Source organism: Vigna unguiculata, chromosome 3 (genome assembly GCF_004118075.2).
Source record: "Vigna unguiculata cultivar IT97K-499-35 chromosome 3, ASM411807v1, whole genome shotgun sequence".
In the NCBI taxonomy this organism is placed as follows: domain Eukaryota; kingdom Viridiplantae; phylum Streptophyta; class Magnoliopsida; order Fabales; family Fabaceae; genus Vigna; species Vigna unguiculata.
In genome coordinates, this window is record NC_040281.1 from 50,346,850 (window position 1) to 50,367,480 (window position 20,631).

Consider the following 20,631-nt stretch of genomic DNA (forward strand, 5'->3'; position numbering starts at 1 on the left):
AATATGGTCCTTGTATCCAATGGCGGATCTTCAACCAATATTTTGGGAGTGTCAAAATTTTGGTTGAATTACTCTTTTGGTCCATTTTTTCGTCCAAAAATGTCATATTGGTTATCTAGTTTTTTTAGTCTCAATTTGGTCTCGATCTTTTAAAAATTGATGCAATTTGATCATTTTTGTTAAATTTCTTAAATCGGAACAAGGATTTTTCATCAAAATTGACACTAGGATTATGTCAATTATACTAACAAAGAAATCATTATTCACAACTACAATTTTTATGGAAAAACATTGATCTAATCCAAGAAATTTAACAAAAAAAAGACCAAATTGCTTCATTCTTTCAAAAATCGGAACCAAACTGGAACTATAAAAAAAATTAGAGGACTAACTTATATTTTTGAATTAAAATAAAAACCAAAAGAGTAATCCCATTTTTTTTATATAAACCAGTAAAAACATCGTAAATAATAAAAAATAATAAAATTATAATTATAATTATAATTAAATATAAATAATTTTCATAATTTTATTAGAATTAATTTTCAGTGATTAAATTTTAAAAAATAATTAAATAAAAAATGGTTAAATTAAATAAATGATCACTTAATAATAATATTAAGAAAATAAATATTTTTATTTAAAAAATATTCAAAAGGTCAAATTGAAAAATAAATGTTGCCAATAAAAAAAACTTTTTTTATGTATTGATATATAAATTTATTTAGAATATTAAATATATAAAATATATTAAAATATTAAAAATATTAAATTTTTAAAAAGTATATTTAAAATTATATAATAAATAATATAAATATAAAAAATTTGGAGGGACTATAATCTAGGGATGGCAACGGGGCGGGGCGGGTACGGGTATCATGATCTCATCCCCATCCCCATAATAAAAATTCATCCCCATCCCCATCCCCAAACCCAACGGGTATACAACTTTTGACCCATCCCCATCCCCACCGGGTAACGGGTATTTTCTTATACCCATACCCATACCCATTTTTTTATTGTTTCATATATCAATTAAATATTTTTTATAAAAAAAATTTAAAAATCACACCAACGGAATCATGATACTATCAAAATATTCAATATTAAAATAACATACTCTTTTTGATTTTCATGATGTCAAATATTAAGAAAAATATTATAATAGTATAAATCCCAAATTAAAGTATCAAATAACAACTAAATAAAATTCAAATAATTATATAAAAGCTAAAAAATTACACATTACTAAAATTTTATAATAACCAAAATATTTATTAATTTTACAAATGATCAGTGGTTTCATTTGCATTCGATCCACCTACACATAGAAAAAAAATGAAAAATTAGATATGATATAATAATTGAAATTGAAAATTTTAATTACTAGAATATAATGTACCTTCTTCATCAGATTCATTTTCACTCATGAGAACATCTTTTCCTTTTAATTTTTTAACACCTACAAACACCAAATGTAGAATATTAGATGAGAATTCACAAAAAATACTAACAAAAAATATTAATAAATTTGAGTATCTTACCTAGATGGTTTGAGTTCCATATCCAACTTCTTGTACACATCAAAGCCTCTATAGTAATATGATGAAGTCGACTACGGTGAGAAGTTAATATCTGACCACCAGTACTAAAAGCAGATTCAGAAGCTACAGTTGTTATTGGAATAGCTAAAACATCCCTTGCAATTGCTTGAAGGGTTGGAAACTTTAACCCATTTGTTTTCCACCATGATAGGATATCAAATTCTTGTGTAACCGGCAAATTATCTTCTTCCAAGTAATAATCCAACTCTGTTTTCATAACTGTAGTTCTAGATTTTTTCTTTTTTGCCATAAACTCTAAAAATTCATTCGCATCATTATCAACATCCTTTCCCAACTCCAATGATGTAGCTCTATAAGAAGAAGTTTCATTCTTTTTTGATTGATATTCCAAAACCAAATCATAGCACATTTGACGAATCCTACTAAGTTTCAGATCAAAATCATTACCATACAATTTATAAAAATAATATTCTAACATGTCCATCTTGTACCTTGGATCTAAAACTGAAGCAATTGCCAATATGTTATATAACAAAAAACAAAGAGAATGAGAAATATGTTTTATATATATATATATATATATATATATATATATATATATATATATATATATATATATATATATATATATATTATATTATATTATATTATATATTATATTACTATGTATATATATATTATATGTGTGGATATCTTATGTTTATATATATATATATATATATATATATATATATATATATATATTTATAGATATATATTTATTTTAAGTATATATTATATTATATAATAATATAAATATAATAATATATATTATATTATTATGTATATATATTATATGTATATGCGTAGATATTTTATGTTTATATATATATATATATATATATTTCTTTTAAATTTTTATAAAATTGTAATGTTATAAATTTGTTTATAAAAGATCTCACTAGTTAAATGATTAATTTGTTTTATACGTATATATTATATATATTATATTATATTATTATGTATATATATTATATGTATATTATATTATATTATATTACATGTATATGTGTAAATATATATATATATATATATATATATATATATATATATATATATATATATATATATATATATATATAAAAGTATATTTTATTTATATGTATATATACTATATTATATTATATTATATTATATTATGTTATATTTTATGTGTAAATATATTATTTATTTATATATATTTTTTAGATTATTTAATAAATTATAAATAATTTAGTAATTTAAGCGGGGACGGGTATTTGGGCGGGTATATATATATCCCCATCCTCATTCCCATCCCCAGTTGAAAATTTCGGGTATTACCCATACCCATACCCATACCCAGTCAAAGCGGGGATTCCCCGTCAAAACGGGGATGGGTTCGGGTTATACCCACGGACACGAATTTATTTGCCATCTCTAATCCCCTTATATTATAACATAGATCCGACATTACGTGTATAAAAAATATTCCTAACAAAAATTATATATGACTATAATTTTTGTCTTATCATAATAATATATCCAACACTAAAATCTATCATATTTCATGATGACTCTATTCCTATCAGTGGCATTATGTACTTTCGCACAAATATCCACAAAGTCTATTTCATTTGATATAATAAATATGTAAATTATTAAGATACTAGAATATAAAATATCTTTTATCTTTTATATATATATATATATATATTATAATATTATTTTATTTTCAGTTGATATGAAACTTTTAATCTAAATTTTTATAAAATAATTTATTTGACAAATCTTAACTAAATATGTGTCAAGTGGGTACATAAATTAATTAAATTTTATTAAATGATAATTTCTAGATATATATATTATAAATAATTGAACGATTAACTTTTCAATGTTTTGTAAAAATAACTATGTCAACTTAATGGATGAACCTTTTAGCTACTACAATGAAAATGAATTATAGTTGTTAATAAATATAAGTAAAAGGTATTATCTAGTAGTTTTTATTATATTTGTTCTAATGTTCATATTTATGAAGAGAGTTTGAATGCAAAAGAATTTAAATATATTAAGTTAAATAACTAAGATAAATTAAACAATTCAAATATACCGTATACCAGTCAATCCACATCTCTTTTTAATACCCCACGAACCCATTCTAAATTAAAAGTTATATATATTTATTCGGACCATGGTACTTTTACAAATTATTTTGATAAAATTTAATTTTTAACAAACATTAAACATTTTTTTTGTTACATAAAATCTTTTTTTTCATTTATTAAAATGTTCACGTGTTCATTATCATAAATTTGTCAATAAAACTATAAAAAAATAATTTTCCTATTCAATATAACCCACAACTCCCCAACCTATTATATCGAAACACTTTGCTTCAGCAAATAAAACATGCAAGAATTGGAAGATTTTTTGTATTGTCTCACTTGTTTTTATTACATTAAAGTTATAACTTTTCAAGTTTTTTCATTTTCAACACGTACATACATGAAATTTGAGGGTAATAAAAGAAAATTTTGAAAGTAATTAGTAACTTACAGAAAAGTGAAATGACTAAAATGTGGTTTCAAGGATTGACACTGTGAAGCAACTTTTCACAACTTGTTGATATACTACTCCAACCAAATCTTCGAATATTAACTAATTTTAGTTACAAAACATATTTAATTATTATAATAATCAATTTAGACATTAATTTATAAATTAAAAGTTATTAATAACTAAAATGATTTAAAAAAAAATATAGTTGATTTCTAAATTTGTACTTAAAATAATTTATATCTTCCATATGATAACAATTAAATTAGAAATAGAATACAATGTTTGGCAAAATAGAGCAAATATAATAATACTAACAATAGAAATTTCTTTTATGATTCATTGCGCAAGTGACTTCTATTTATTTCCATACATAATTTAAAAATATTACTATATGTTGGTATCCTTTTTAGAAGACTACTTAAGGATGATACACGAATATTCTCTAAGACAAATATGACTCTTGTAAGATAGATAATTTTGATACACACATGTGGAGCTGTGAAACACTAAAGATGTGTTTTTTTATAAAGTGGATTTGAAAGAAAGTGTGAGTATGAATTTGAGAATAAAATTTATATTTGTATTAAAGAATTTGGATGTGAAAAAGAATAAATTTAGTAGCATAACTTATAAGTAATTTAAATGATATTAATATATATATATATATATATATATATATATATATATATATATATATATATATATATATTAATAAATTAAAATATAAAATTATTATTTTATCTTCATAATTAAAAATACGATTATTATTTAATAATATTTATTATTATTATTATTATTATTGAATATTAGTATTATGCATCACACTTTCCTCGCAAATATTTGGATGTTGAAGAGAAAGTTAAGCAAACATTTTTTTTAATATTTAATTTGTATTGTTTTGTGTGTTATGTAAAAAATAAATAAATGCATTTCCATCTCGTAAAATAAAAAAAAAACCATTAATCTAAATAACGTTACTATCATATCTTTTCTTTTAAATCCATTCTTCCAAATTCATCTTAAAACAAACACATGATTATTTATTTAATTAATTATACATTATTTCTATTTGAATAGGAAACACAAATGATTATTTAATTAATTATACATTATTTCAATTTGAATAGGAAATGATGTTAAAATTTAGTATTTCGAATACTTTTGTCATACATATTATATAATATCTAAGAGAATAATATTAAATATTGTTATGCTACAAATGTGATATATAAAGTTGATCTCTTTAAACTAAATGACATTATATGAATGTCAAATATTTAAAGTGAAAAAAAAATTGTGTTCTTTACTTCTTTTTTTAGTTGCATATAGTATTATGAATATTTACGTACATTAAAAAGTTATTTGAAATTTAACTACCGAGAACTATGAATTAAACGTATAAAAGACGGTTGAATTTATATGTTATAATTATGGGTTATGTGGTCAATCACTTAGGTGAAAATAAAGATCAAAGGGGTCATCATACACCTGAGGAAAAATATACTATATGAAAAAGAAAACAAAAACAAGAAATTCATCCTTGAGGGAAGATTGTTGGAAATAATCCAAGTGTGAGTCAAAAAGTCTCACATTGGATAAAATAGACAAAGTTAAACACTATATAAAAATAAAGACCCATAACATCATTGCCTTAAGATTTTGGGGTAAAAATGATATCAAATATTTTATATGTGTAAGACTAATGTCATATAAACATATGGAATCACAATCTCTCAATATAACTATAACTATAACCCATATGAATATAACATATAAACCCAACAAATACCATATCAAAATATATAGAAAACACGATATATTATGTCAATCCATGTCTTCTCTTTAATATATGATTAGATAGTAAATAGAAAAAAAAATGTACTCATCGTTAATATCTTACCTTTTCTTAGCTTTTTTTATTTATTTATTATTTTAGGATTAAATTTTTTTATTGCTAATATTTTTTTATTAAATAAATCGTAAAATTATTTTTAAAATTATATATTTCAATTTTTTAGAATTAATATATTTTTATTAAATTAATTATAAGATTATATTTGTAAAAAAAATTAAAATTATTTTCATTATTAATATATTTATGTTAAATTAATTATAACTTTATGTTTGAAAATAAAATTTAATTAAATATTAATTTTTATTGATATTAAAAATGATATTTAGTGAGTTAAACATATTTTTAATAAATTATAATTTTATTTAAGAAAAAAGATAATGATTAATTATATTTATTTCTTATAATTATTTTTTATTTTTGATTTTTTTTATCTTTTTATGACTTTTTTTGTATTTATTTCACTCAAATTTAATTCTTTTAAGGTCATTCTGACTTGCCATATCAATATTTTTATCTACATCTCTAATTAATGTTTTTTCTTTCTATTTGATTTATTATTTTTATTTTATTTATTGAATTTATATTAAGATTATAAATGTATTTCTTTTGATCAATTGTTTTTCGATATTCTTTTATTAATGAATTTTGAAAATTTTTTTACACATACTTTGATGAGAAGCTAGCTTTTTGCTTTGGGTTAAATTGCAGAATTAATAAATTGTATAAAAAAATTATAAAATAAATTTTAAATAAAAAATTTGTGTTTTAGACTTTGAGATTGTGTATATAAATTTGGGTTGGGATCATCTTAATGGTTCAAATATCGTACATGATTAACATTTAGGGAGTGCTTTTATGGACAAGTTTCCTGTAGCCAATTAATGGAGAGTGATGATTTAGTAGAGACAATGCTGTTCGTTTTCAATGAAAGGAAGCGAATGATAGACGATGATTTGTGAGGTTGTACTGTAATTTAAATCTCGCTGTTTTGAGGAGATGTGTGAGATAACTTTGCCAATTTACCACTCTATCCCTTGTTATTATATTGGAAAATATAACATCTCCGCTGCTGAAACTGCAATCATGGGCTTGAGGTCTGCATAAAGAGCAAGATGTTTCATTAACTCTACTTCCCTTCCCTTCTATGTTGGTCTGTTTGATTTTCCATATCACACATAAGTTTTACAGAATTTTCATGTACATATGATGAAGTAATGGAACAAATACACTTTACTTGTATCCGATTTCAACTTGTTTCCCTTTTCTCCACTTAAGCGATTCTAGTTTTTATGTATCCGGTTTCAAGTGCTTTAGTTTTGTATTCGGATACCTATTGCTTGTATCCGATTTGAGCAGCTTCTTGTTTTTTATCTTTTGATTGTTATTACGTTGTGACAGGAAGTTGGTGTTGTTTTGTATTCGGATACGTATTTTTTTTCAATTAATAAATATCTTTAATATTGCAATTTATGTAGAACAAAATTCAAAATTAATTACAACTTATCTAATTATTATTTTATTTTATATTTAACACCAATGACAATTTAGTAATTTACTTTTTTCATAAATTAAATTTTATTTTTTATTATTACTTAAATCCTACACAAACTTTCACACACAAAATTTACTCTCAAATTTGTTCAACTATCATCTCCAAATTCCTTCAAAAAAATAACACAAACTACACCCTCAAATCCACCGAAATCAATCATCTCCATCTTTCCTAATCTTTCTATTCATGAGAACAAATCCTTAATGATTTTAGAATTTCTACCTTAGTGATGCTTGTACAAATTTGGTATAGTTGTCATTAACTATCCAAAAAAAACGTGCTATTTCATGAGTTGAGTTGGACCTATTGTCCTTCTATTGTCCTTTAAGTTGGACCTACATCATTTACTATTAAATATTAATTAAAGATGGAAATGGATCATGATGATCATGAGAGTATTATTCTGATTAAAGGAATTACTATAAAACTATTTATGTAGAAAATTCAGAAATACAAATAGTATAATTTTAACAGCAATACAGATATCATAATTTCAACTAAAATCAATTATAAACAAGAATTTAATATAAGAAAACGATACTCCTGATCATGTACAAGAACCAAAATCGAAAGGAAGAGAAAGAAAACTGCACACTACATACAGCAAAACGCAAAATTGCATGCGCATATCAGAAGGAGAAGGTCCACAAAGAAACTTCAGCATCATCCTCAAGACAGGTACAGTCTCTAACATATGTTAAAAAAGAAGGCGATCGCAGAGGCTCATCCGCCATGTTCTGAAGCCACTCATGCATGTCTTCAAATCCTAATGTGACTGGCATTCTTATCTCATCCAAATCACAAAACTCCCTAAACACTTTCCTACTGTTGTCATCTTCATCAACGCCGACACCACACCTGCTAACTTCGCACTCAACCACCGCATTCACATTCTCGTTCTGTAATTTGTCGACGCAACTGTCTTCCGCGGCAATCGCCACAACAGCCGCCGCCGCCACTCGCCGTATCTCCTTGGCATTTGTGGACGCCGGCAAGGGCAACCGCCACGCTGAATCGGCGAAGTTGAGACAAGCGGACTTCCCTCGGAGCGCGAGCGCGGCAACGTCGTGCGCACGTGCGGCCATCTCAGGGGTTGGGTACGTTCCGAGCCAAATCCTTGTGGATTTGTCATTTGGGACACGCACCTCGCAGACCCACTTGTTGTTCTTCCTCTGTCGCACCCCTCGGTAGACGGGGTGCCGTGTCTCCTTAAAGATTCTCCGGCCGGCACGTTTCTTGGGGCGCGCCGACGCTAATGCATGTAGTTCCTCGTCGGAGTGAAGGACGTTGGGAGAGGAGCTTGTTTCCGGGGAGGAGCAAAAGTAGGAAGCTTGGTTGGAGTGGGTTAATGATTGTGTGGAATTAATGTTCATTGTTTTGGTTTAGTGGTTGTTGAATTGTGAAATTGACTAAGTGAGAAAAAGTGAGAGGGTGTGAATGAACTATGTTTCGTGTGGTGTGGAATATAAGTAACTTTTTTGAGGTTTGGAAGTGAGGAAATTGACGCACGTGGCTACGATGTAGACACGGACACGGGTTGTTTGCGGTTCCTCTTGCTGCTTGGTAACGTTCGAAACATTGTCACTATCTGTTGCTACTTGCGAAACTTAACACTTTGACTTTTACCGTCTTAAAAGCTGCAGTGACCAATGACCAGATTCGGATAATATAATCAACGTCAATGGTTTGAACCATTTGGTTATCTTTGGCCAACCAGAGTACAAGACGTGTTTGGAATTTTACACTTTTCACACAAAGTAAAACAGGAAAACATGATATGACATAATGACATACCTCTCGATTTGGCATAGTTCAGAGGGTTTGGGCTCATTTACATGGGTCACAGTTAAAACACCCTTAAAATGTTTACTCTACAAGAAGTTTCATCGAATCAAAAATACCAACAAGAGTAAAATTATTTATTTTATAAAGCACAAAACTTATTTAAATAATTAAAATATAAAATATTATTTAGAAAAGTATTTATGTACAGGAAAAATATTTCCTCAATCTAATTTCAAACTTAATATGAACAAAATCTTGTTGAACTTACGTCAAATTAGGTTGACGTCATGTCAAGATGGGTTAATATGTTCAATTTTGCAATTTATTACTAGCAATGAATGTATTGAAATTCCATACCATTAGAAAATAGGTCATCTCATGTTCACTGTACAAATTTAAAATAGCAACTTTTTAAAAAGTATTTAGTCTCCTAAAACAAATAAAAATCATTTTTAAAAAAATAATAATTTGAATATGTTTTTCATTTTTATTTATAAAAAATGAAAAAAGGCTTAACTTTTCCTGACTTTTAGAAATTAGAAGTTATATATTGTAATGAAATAATATTAGGTGATTCTTAAGAAAAGAAATGGAATACGCAAAGGGAATTTGGAATTTGGAGAGAGTACGTTTATTTTTTAAATAAATCCATAGTTCTTTGAATATGAGCTTATTTCCAAACCCAAACAGGAAGGAACGTTTTCCTTGTTTTTTTTTTTTTCATTTTTGTCTCAGTTCCCGCCCCCTTCTAAACTAGGAGACAGAGATTTGTTCTCTAGTTATGTGACCATCTTCTAATTCTTTTTAAAATATTATTACTTGCCTCATCATGTCACCACCAGAAAACATAATTTTATTTTGTAAATATTACTATCAACTTATTATTTTTTAAATAAATAATATAAATTTTTTTAAATTTTTTTATCAAATAAATATTTGTGTTAGTATTGAATGAACGAACACTAAATATAAAACTAAAGTAAAGAAAGTTAGCGTCAATTATAGTACATATTAACCTTCATCTCATTCATCCATATTTTTCTCTCCTTCTCTTTCATCCATATTCTTTTTGTGATCTCTTTCTTGATATTTATTTTAATAAAGATTAATTTTAATAATAAAAATAATTAATTACTATAGTTTTAAAATTTATTAATTAAAATAATTTAAAAATATAAAAATTATAATTGATAATTAAAATCATTTTTATTATGATTTGTTTTCTAAATTAATCACTAACATTAATTATAATTTTTTTAATTATGAAAAAATTGGTCTTAAATTAATAAATTGATTTTCATATTAGTCTTTAAACATTTTTTTTTTGTTTTAAATTTGATTATTATTCAAGAATTTTTTTTAGTACGTGTATTGTTTTTCTTTTCAAATCTTCGCCTTATTTGAAAATTTGTTTTTTTTTTTAATATCAGTGCGGTAAGGGCTTTTTGCTCCGGTTATTTTTCTCATTTTGTCTCGGGTCTGGAACCAAAGCATATTGGGACGAGGTCAAAAAGCACCCTTTTTGACCTTGGTTGTTACCGAGGCTATAGAGTCCCTTTTATGCCTCGGTTCTAAATGAACCGGGCCATAGGGTTCCTTTTCTGCCTTGGGTCCACGAGAACCGAAGTCATATGGTAAAAATATTTTTTTTTCATCAAAATTTTTGCAAAACCAAGGTCATATAGTACCTTTTTCCTTCGGTCTTGGTAAGAACCGAGACCTATTCCACTTTTGTTTTTAAATAAATTTTCTGTTTTATTGTGATTCCCACAATTAACCCTGCATATTTTTTTTTTCACAAAGCAGCACAAATCAGAAAAGAATATTTTCTCAAACATCCACAATCCAAAAACATTTAAAAGATATTGAAATATACACAATCCAAATACATATATTCTAATTAATACTACTGTACATTTGAATTATGAAATTTGCACATGCTATCCTACCAAACTGTATGGACTTCACGAGAATTGGCAAAGTACTCTTCATCAATTTTGAACAAGAAAGTAAGTTTTCTTATTTCTTTTTTACTTTCTTGGATATGGACGAGGACATTGTTAAGAGATGGTGTGTGTGTTTGTTTGGGATTTTAACTTTGAGAAATTCGTAATTTATTGCAAAATTAAAAAAAAAAACATAATTTGTTAATTTTACTTTTTTTCAATTAAACTTAATCTTTAATCTATCATATTAATCAAATCATTCTGAAACTTTCACCAACTTTACTTTTAAATCCAATCACTTTCACACCCAAATTTCACTACAAAAGAGTTTAATTTTAGTAAGGGTTTATTACTTGGGACTATTATAACCCCTGCTAAAACATAAACATAACAGAGGTTTTAAGAACCCTCTTTAAGTTTAAGGGGTTTTTAAAGAAACCTCAGTAAAATTTAGTTTTTAATTTTTTTTTCATTCAAAAATTGAGAAACAACTGGACTCACGTCTCATTCTATCATCTTCGCGTGCCTCTCAGCAATTTTCTTCTCTCTGATTTCAAATGACAGTGCCTAGAGGAAGACGAACTTAACAAATTTTCTTCTCTCTGATTTCAAATGACAGTGCCTAGGAGGAAGACGAACTATTCTTCTCTCTGATTTTTCTTTTCTCTCTGATTTCTTCCTCTCGGTGTTTGCTCGAGGTTAGATTTCAGTTTCGTCATCGATCAACGATTATGCCTTACCGTTCTCCCTGCTTTCAATTTCTCCTTTGCTTTCAATTTCGTGTCACTACTCTTTAGATTTCATGACATGCTTTCATTTTCATCTCATTCAATTTCGTTTTCCATCTATCACCAAGAAAAACTCACGAATCCCAACAGCACAAAGCACTCATCTCCTCCTCATTCTCCGTTCCGGTGCCGGTGGTGAGCTGTAAGGTTAGATTATCACACTTTGGGAATTGAATCATTATGCTGAAACCGAGTAATTGTAGTAGCTATGGGGACCACATCATGAATGACATTTCTTTCCTTCTCTTCTCTGTTATGATGAAAACGAAAAATATTAAAATATAGAAAGATTAGAAGATTCTGTTGAACAATGAGTTTGAAGTATGTAAATACCTAGGGTTCAAGTCTTTGTCTCTTAGAGAGTATATTCAGGTGATTACTTTAGTAAAAATGTGTTGCGATCACATCAATATGCTTCAAATTATCTAACATCCAGTTTTGTTATGACTTATGTATTGGTTCTTCAGAGAGGATGCATATCTAGTTAAGATGCAGCATACCGTATTGTCACTTCCTCATTTTTATATAATAGTTAGTTCGTATTACTGTTGGTATTCTATGAGCAAAGCTTGTTAAGTTTGATTTTTTTGATCACTTGGACCATGCTTGAATTGATGAAAAAGGATGAAACATAGAGTAATGGAATGATATAATAATAGTTGTCGATGCTTGTACTGTTTGAAATGAAATGCAATTAGTTTGTGGATTTGAGAAGGTTTGGTTGCAAATAATGAGAAGAAAACAGAAGAAAATAATCTCCAAGTGCTCAAAGGTTTTTTAATAAGCACTCCTGTAAAGACTCCTTGCAGAATTCTTTGTGGCAGGTAGGTATGATAGTAGGTTATTGGAGCTAAATATAAGTTATGTTTTTTTTTTGTGCTTTTTATGTTTCATAGTCTCTGTTTTCTAATGTGCAGACATTAAGTTAGAGAGCTTGTTTACTTTTGTACTCTTTCTTCTACGCTAAGGCATTCACTTTTTACTTTAGGGAAATGGTTCTTTGAATGAGCTAATCAGTGTAAAAAGGTTTTTGGTAGCGTTGGATGAATTGGGATTGTCTGGATTTGAATTGTCAGACTAGAGCAGGTATAAGAAGTTCTGTTATGCAATGTAGTTTGAGAGATTGTCATTTATGTACATGAATTTAATTGGTTGTCCTTGACTAGATGGGTTGGCTAGATAAATACCTCATTTGTCCGTACATAGGAAATAGAAGGTTTGTTTCATCTTTGTCGCATAATGAAGGAGAATCACTGAACAATTTGATTATGATATCTATTATTTTATGGTTGAGGTTATGTATACTTCAATTTGTTTCTTTAATGCTGGAACTGGACTTTGTCTAATAAAATAAACTGGTTGGCCCTGTCCGAATATGATTCTCAATTTCCATTTTTCTTTAGTAAACGTGGCAAGTTTTGTCCTAGTAATTTAATCTTGAGGTTTGAGAATGTATGCAGGGATCAATGGTGCCTTTGTTGCAACGTCTTGAAACTCTAAAAATTCATTTTTCTTATAATGCTGCACGAGAAAATATCCAAAGTTATTCTATAAAGAGATGGGACCAGTCAAATCTAATGTCCTCAAAGGAAAGTAATAGTTGCCTCATGCTTCAAATTTTCAACATGCTTTTGATGGTTCTCTTGGATCAGGTATTTTGATAAATTAAAAATTGCCATGCTCTTCGTAGATTACTACATGATTGAATATTGTTAGGAGTGCAAAGATGCCATGTGACTTTTCTGGTTTTTCTGTATTTGACTATTTTATCATTTTTTTATTTGTTAACTAAATTTGTGTTATCAACCCAGTTATATACTTAAGAAATGTTGTACCCAAAAGAAAAAGCAAAAGTAAGGAATGAAAGGATGAAAACAATTTCAAATGCTTTTCTATCTCAGCATTTCTGGTAAAATTGGGTCTATGTCCAACTTATGTTGAGTTTTGGGTTCCTAAACCCTCTTTTATGATGCAGTCGATTCCTGAAGAAGATGGCCGCATTCAGAACGTATCGCATTCTCGTAAGCCATCTACTGATACAAGCTTTGGGTCTGGAACTGATGTGGCATAGTGGAACGTCCTTCAATTCAATACGGGTAATACTTCCTCATTTATAATAAAATGTGGAGCAAACTCAAATTCAGAACTTATCATTAAAGCCGAGGCTAGAGTTTAGGAACCTAAAGGAGGTGAGATTGTGAGGGTTGCCCCAAGGCCGTCCATTTTAGAAAATTTGAGCTTGGAAGAAATGAAACAAGTATTTGCTGAACTACCCGAGGCTTTAAGATTGCTTGCCCTAGCAAGGACTGCAGATGGAACTCGAGCACGATATTCTAGATTATATAGGACCTTGGCTATGAAGGTTCCATCACTTAGGGATCTGGTAAGTGAGTTTGAAAAAGGGGGTGCACTGAAAGATTTGAGGATGTGAAATTTTAAGAGGAAAAATGTTTATGAAATTCACCTTGTATGCCTTGAGTTGCTTGCATGTGAGGCATCGGTTTGGGGGCACGGGCCATTGAGTGTTGAGGAACCATTGTGTGCATCATGTACAACTATTATTTTGTATGCTTGTTAGTGTATTTAATAGTAATTATCACAGTTTTTTTATACTGCAGATTTTGTTTATCAAGTCTAATTAAATCCAAAGAACGAGGCTTATTTTTTTCACTTGATGATTGATAATTAAAGAAAGTTTAGACAGTTGAGACTTGATTTTCTTTCGGACTTCTATATGGGAGGATCTTCGATATTCTTGAGTGTTGGGAAACCATTGTGTGTGCATCATGTACAACTATTATCTTGTACGTTTGTTTTTGTACTTGTAATTATCAGTTTTTTTATACTGCAGTTTTGCTTATCAAGACTAATCAATCCAAAGAACGAGTCTTATTTTTTTTACTTGATGATTGATAATTAAAGGTTTAAAACTTGATTTTCATTTGAACTTTCTATGCAAGAGCATTTAATACTCGGAAATAGATCAATTTGAATATTGCAAATTAAATATGATTAACACTCGGAAATAGATAATTTTTCATTTTTATATATTTCTAGGCTCATCGTGCTGCATTCTTGTTGAGGAAAATTCTGCAAGTAATTGAGTTGCACTTTTCAAATCAAGTTGAAAGCATGAAAAATGTAAAGTTACAGTTCTTTTCACATTTTCTATTGTAGAATGTCAGGTTTTTTAGTTGTTCTTGAACAATGACTATTTAACTATGTTGCATACCTGAAGCAAAACTATTGTTTCAAAGTTCGTGAGGGAAAATATCAAACAAGAATACAAGCACTTAAGACCTTGGCACTAGGGACAACCGAAGAGAATGAGATATTTTTTGATGTTGATTGATTTGGGTCAATGCCTTACTATTCTTTTATATTTTTGCTATCTGCTAATTTTCTTTTAAAGCTGCCTCAACTTTCTACAGGTTCTTTCAAGGTGGGTTCAACAATTGAAGGTGCAAACCTATCTCAAGCCTTATCTTTGAATTCAAAATAACCGAACAAACTAGCAATATAAATCTTTGTTTTGGTTAAATTTACTCACTATTGTCATTATTATCATTGATTTTACGCACACACACACATTTATGGAACCGAATTACACCAATTATTATGCCCTTAATTCCTATATATGGAATGAGTTTTATTGATCCAATCATTGAAGTATAATTATATATAATTATTGACCCATGAAAGGAACTTTTAATCCAATAGTTGGTTGAGATAAAAATATCCAATTTGAAGATATTGAATGGTATAATAGTTGACGTGAGTTTGCATGTTTAACAGCTACCCTCCTAGTATAATTGTTGTAGCAAATAAAGTGTAAAATGAATTTAATATGATAAAAAATGCATTGAAATATTTGTTTTGCATGGTAAGTAAGATCTGAAAAGGAAGGAATATAGTGAAAATGAATATACATTCCAGATCCATTTTTCTAACTTTATTAATTTTTTTTTCTTTGGTCTTCCACCTCCATGTGCACCTCAATCAAGTAATTTGTTTTGTCATATTTCATGAATAAGTATTATTTATATAATTTGTTTTACATTAGATTTTGTATATATGAATTTGATTTTATATTCAGTTTTAGGAATATATAATCAATTTATTGCTTGCTTATTTGTATTGGTACCATTTGAATGAATATTGATTGTTTATTTTGAAGTGGCCTTGAAGTTTTTGCTGGGGGTTTTCGGAACCCCAAGCATTACTGGGGGTTTTCGGAACCTCATGCATTACTGGGGATTTTCGGAACCCCAAACATTACTGGGGGTTTTCGGAACCCCATGCATTACTGGGGGTTTTCAAAACCCCATGCATTACTGGGGGTTTTCAGAACCCTAGGCATTAATGGGGGTTATCAGAACCCCAGACATTAACGGGGATTTTCGAAACCCCCGGTAAGTTGTGCTACTTCCAGGGGTTGTTAAAAACCCCTGGTAATTCGTTAGCTACGCTTGCTCTTCTGGGGGAATTTCAAACCCCTGGTAAAACCATTAGTGGGGGTTAAAACCCCCATAAACGCCAAATATAACCTCCACTAAAAACAATTATTTTTGTAGTGTTTATTATGTTGTGTTTGGATTCGTATGAGTATTATTCATGCGGATGAAAATTGAGTTGCAAACGTGTTTGATCCTACTGATTTGAGAGGACCGATTTGCACATGAGTTTCATATTTTAACACTTTCTAAAATAAAGAGAAATACAGAAAAAGATAACTCATCACATTAAAATTACTTCATTATTCCTGTATATTTAACAATTTAATTTATTTATATTTACTACTTTCTTTTATATATATATATATATATATATATATATATATTAATATTAATAATAAATATAATTAATTATTATAATAATTATTATATAACAGAATATATATAATATTTATATATTAATTATGTATATTATAATAACACTGTATATTATAATATATATATATATATATATATATATATTATAATAATTATACATATATATTTAATTAATATTTTTTTAAATATTAATAATAATAATAATTAGTATTATAATAATTAGTATTATATAATAATAATAATAATATTATTATTATTATTTATTATTATTATGTTATTATTATTATTATTATTCAAATAAATATATTTTGTAAACAAATTAATTATATAAACTTAAAATACAACATTATCCATTGTTTATATTTATAGTCGTATTTTTTATTGCTATTAACTAACATATATAATTTTTTCAATGTAGAATGGTACAAATTTTTTATGCAATGTCTTTATGTTTTTATTTTTATTTATTTTCATAGAATGGAAATCTACCCTTAATAAAATTATTAAAGTTTTTTTAATAAAATATAATTAAATTTTATCTTCTTCGTTCAAAATATATATATATATATATATATATATATATATATATATATATATATATATATATATATATATATATATATATATATCGCATCAAGAATAAATAGAAAGAAATGATTAAAAATACTCATTTTAAATGATGATAAAAATGTCATAAGTACAATTACAAATCATGGGAAATCCCTGCTTGACGATGTCTAACCGAGAAACACCTCCTAATTTTATTTTTTTAACATAATCAAAATAATTAAAATAAATACACTAATATTTTTTATATGTCATGATCGATATTTGTATTTCAAAATATTTAAATAAAGTTATTTAAATTTCGGTCTAACAGATAAAAGTTTAGCAAAAGATTAAATTTACATTAAGTTAGATTTGAAAAATACATTAATAGTTATTTTTTTTATGACTTCATATGTATTTCTTTTGTGCGTAAAATAAATCTTTACAAAATTTAGAATTCTTATCTTATTTATGTTTCTTTCTTAAAAAATCTTAATTTTTATTGTATTAGGGTTTCTGAAAATAATTAGTATTAAAATGTTTTTGTTTTTTAACATTTAATAAAAATTGGAATTAGTTTTTCTTCGAAACTTTAGTCTAATTTAGTCTCTCAATTTTATATGTATGTGGATTTAGTCTTATAAACTAAATTTTGTTAAGTTTATTTGACGTTTCAAACGATTTTCATGATATTTATTTTATCTTGAAACGGAGATGTGTCAAACAATGTTAACAACTCAAATGCTATCAAGAAAAATATTAAAAATGTTAAATAAATTTAATAAAATTTGATTAAAAGGACTAAATTCAAACACTTTTAAAGTCTGAGGACTTTTAAACTAAATTTTCGAAAATGATATAATTTTAATTTAAAAAAAAATCAAATATGTTACGTTTTGGACATAACTAAAATCTTTAAGTAAATTATTATTTTAAAAATCTTATTGTTTATGATGTTCTTTTAAAATTTCAATCCAAACTTCTATGTTGGTATATTTATTTCTTTAATATTATATCAGTTATATTTATTTGTATTCATGTTTATTTTTTTGTTATATTTAAATCTTAGTATGATTACATTTTAAAAAACACGTTCGTTTAAGGAAATTCAAATATATATTTTTCATAACATAAATGGACCGATCAAATGTAAAAGTTTGGTTATAAATTCTTCAACAAAAAATACTAAGATCGAAGGTAGATAAAAAACTTTTGTAATTCTAATTTCTTTTAAAAGAATAATCAAATAATGTTTAAATGGGATAACATTAAATATACTCAAAACATTAAAGTTCTGTATTTTAAATATTATGTTATTACACAATTTTTGTAACTTTTAGTATTATTGTTATTTATAATAACAGAAAAATATATTTTAAATAGTCCTGTGCATTGCAAGGGTAAAAAACTAGTTTATATATATAATAACGATAATACATATAATAATCATATTATATATATATATATATATATATATATATTATAATAATTATACATATATATTTAATTAATATGTTTTAAATATTAATAATTATTATAATAATTAGTATTCTATAATAATATTATTATTATTTATTATATTATTATTCAAATAAATATATTTTGTAAACGAATTAATTATATAAAAGAAAATAAATGTGGAGATATAAATTAAATAGTCTATATTATAAATTATTTCAAGTTATCATTGAGAATGATAATAATTTATTTTAAGTTATTAATGATAATATCAATAAATTCTATTTTTCTAATTTTAAATAACATTTTTAATTTTATCTTAAAATAATTTCTTCAATTTACATTAAAGAGTAAAATGGTAATCATAAAATTTACTCTATTAAAAATTATAATTTATTAAATTTTATCAATCACATCATAAATAGACTTTCATCAACTTTCAACTCATATTCACTCAAACCACATCATCTTTCTCTTAATCCAACCAATCTCATCTTCTCCTACAAGTCAACTTAAATCAAAGCAAATTCACTCTACCAAATCCATACCCCAATCCAAACACAACATTAAAGTAAACAACACAAACTTCACCTTCTAATCCACTCAAATTCATGTTTTCATTCTCCTCGAAATCAATATTCACAATGGTGTGAAATGAAGGAATTATTTGTATGAAAGTTTCTGAGTGATGTGATTGGTTTAATAGATTAAAAAATATTATAATGGAGAAAATTGTAAGATAAAAATATAAATTAAATTTAAAATAAAAATTATATCTCAAAATAAAAATATATTAAAAAATTAAAATTAAATATATATATATATATATATATATATATATATATATATATATTACAATTCAAATAAATTTTAAATGAAAAATAATGTAAAACTTTTAATTTGTAAATAAAAAAATACATATTAAAATAATAAAAAATAAAACCATAAAATATCATAATTTAAATGAGTGAAATTAAATTAATTTATTATTATTTTAATATAAAACATATATTAAAAACAATTAAATTTTTTATTTGTTCTTTTAATTATAATAATAATAAAATGTATTTATAAATATTTAATTATTATTTATATTTATATATTATAAGGAAAGAATAAATCTATTATTATATTTTATTTCTTTTTAATTAATTAATTTTTAAATAAATTTGTAGTTTATTTTAGAAAAAAAATAATATAAAATTTATAAAAGCACACTCTTCTCATCTTTCTTCGCATCTTAGCGAATGAAGACAGTTTGAAACATTTTTTTTTGTCATTTCGTTTTTGTCGCGAGTTTGGAAACAAACACGCCCTAACTTCAAACCACTTCGATAGTAATTTTAGTTATAAGGAGCCAATGTAAATTCGTCCTTAAGTACATGCTTAGTGAAAGCAGTGAAAGCAAGGAATGACCTTGATCTCGTGGAGAATAAGATGTAATATATTAATTTGCAATAATTTAAATTACTTATGAAACATCAATTTATATTAGTTTGTAAGACCCATTTCTTTAGGGTAATATATATTCACTTGTTTTATAGTAAAAATATCCATACTTATAACATATTTAGGTTTTAAATTAGCATAGATGTTAGTATCTTTATTTTAACATTATACGATGAGCTTTACTCGTAGTTATAGAAAAGAGAGTTGCATTTTCGAATTAAAGATGTTAAAGTATGTCAGATCCGTCGGACCAGCCTACCAACCCATCAAGTAAAGAATGAGTCATATTAGAG

The 20,631-nt window shown here is 26.2% G+C and overlaps 1 protein-coding gene and 1 long non-coding RNA gene across 8 annotated transcripts; one reads left to right on the forward strand and one right to left on the reverse strand.

Annotated features, from left to right (window-relative positions):
* Positions 1-8,051: 8,051 nt before the first annotated feature.
* On the reverse strand, positions 8,052-8,960 carry LOC114177333 (dehydration-responsive element-binding protein 1F-like). The gene has a single exon (XM_028062627.1). The coding sequence runs from the start codon at positions 8,902-8,904 to the stop codon at positions 8,161-8,163; it is 744 nt and encodes a 247-aa protein (XP_027918428.1). The 5' UTR covers positions 8,905-8,960; the 3' UTR covers positions 8,052-8,160.
* A 2,757-nt stretch (positions 8,961-11,717) lies between these two features.
* LOC114176525 lies at positions 11,718-15,763 on the forward strand. 7 transcript variants are annotated; one of them, XR_003603013.1, is made up of 4 exons: positions 11,718-13,702; positions 14,026-14,146; positions 15,108-15,191; positions 15,482-15,763. It is a non-coding gene; the product is annotated as an uncharacterized LOC114176525 (long non-coding RNA). The 7 variants fall into 7 exon arrangements; XR_003603014.1 differs by lacking the exon at positions 15,482-15,763 and adding an exon at positions 15,289-15,475; XR_003603012.1 differs by lacking the exons at positions 15,108-15,191; positions 15,482-15,763 and having other exon boundaries at positions 11,718-11,960; positions 12,119-13,702; positions 14,026-15,096.
* Positions 15,764-20,631: the final 4,868 nt, after the last annotated feature.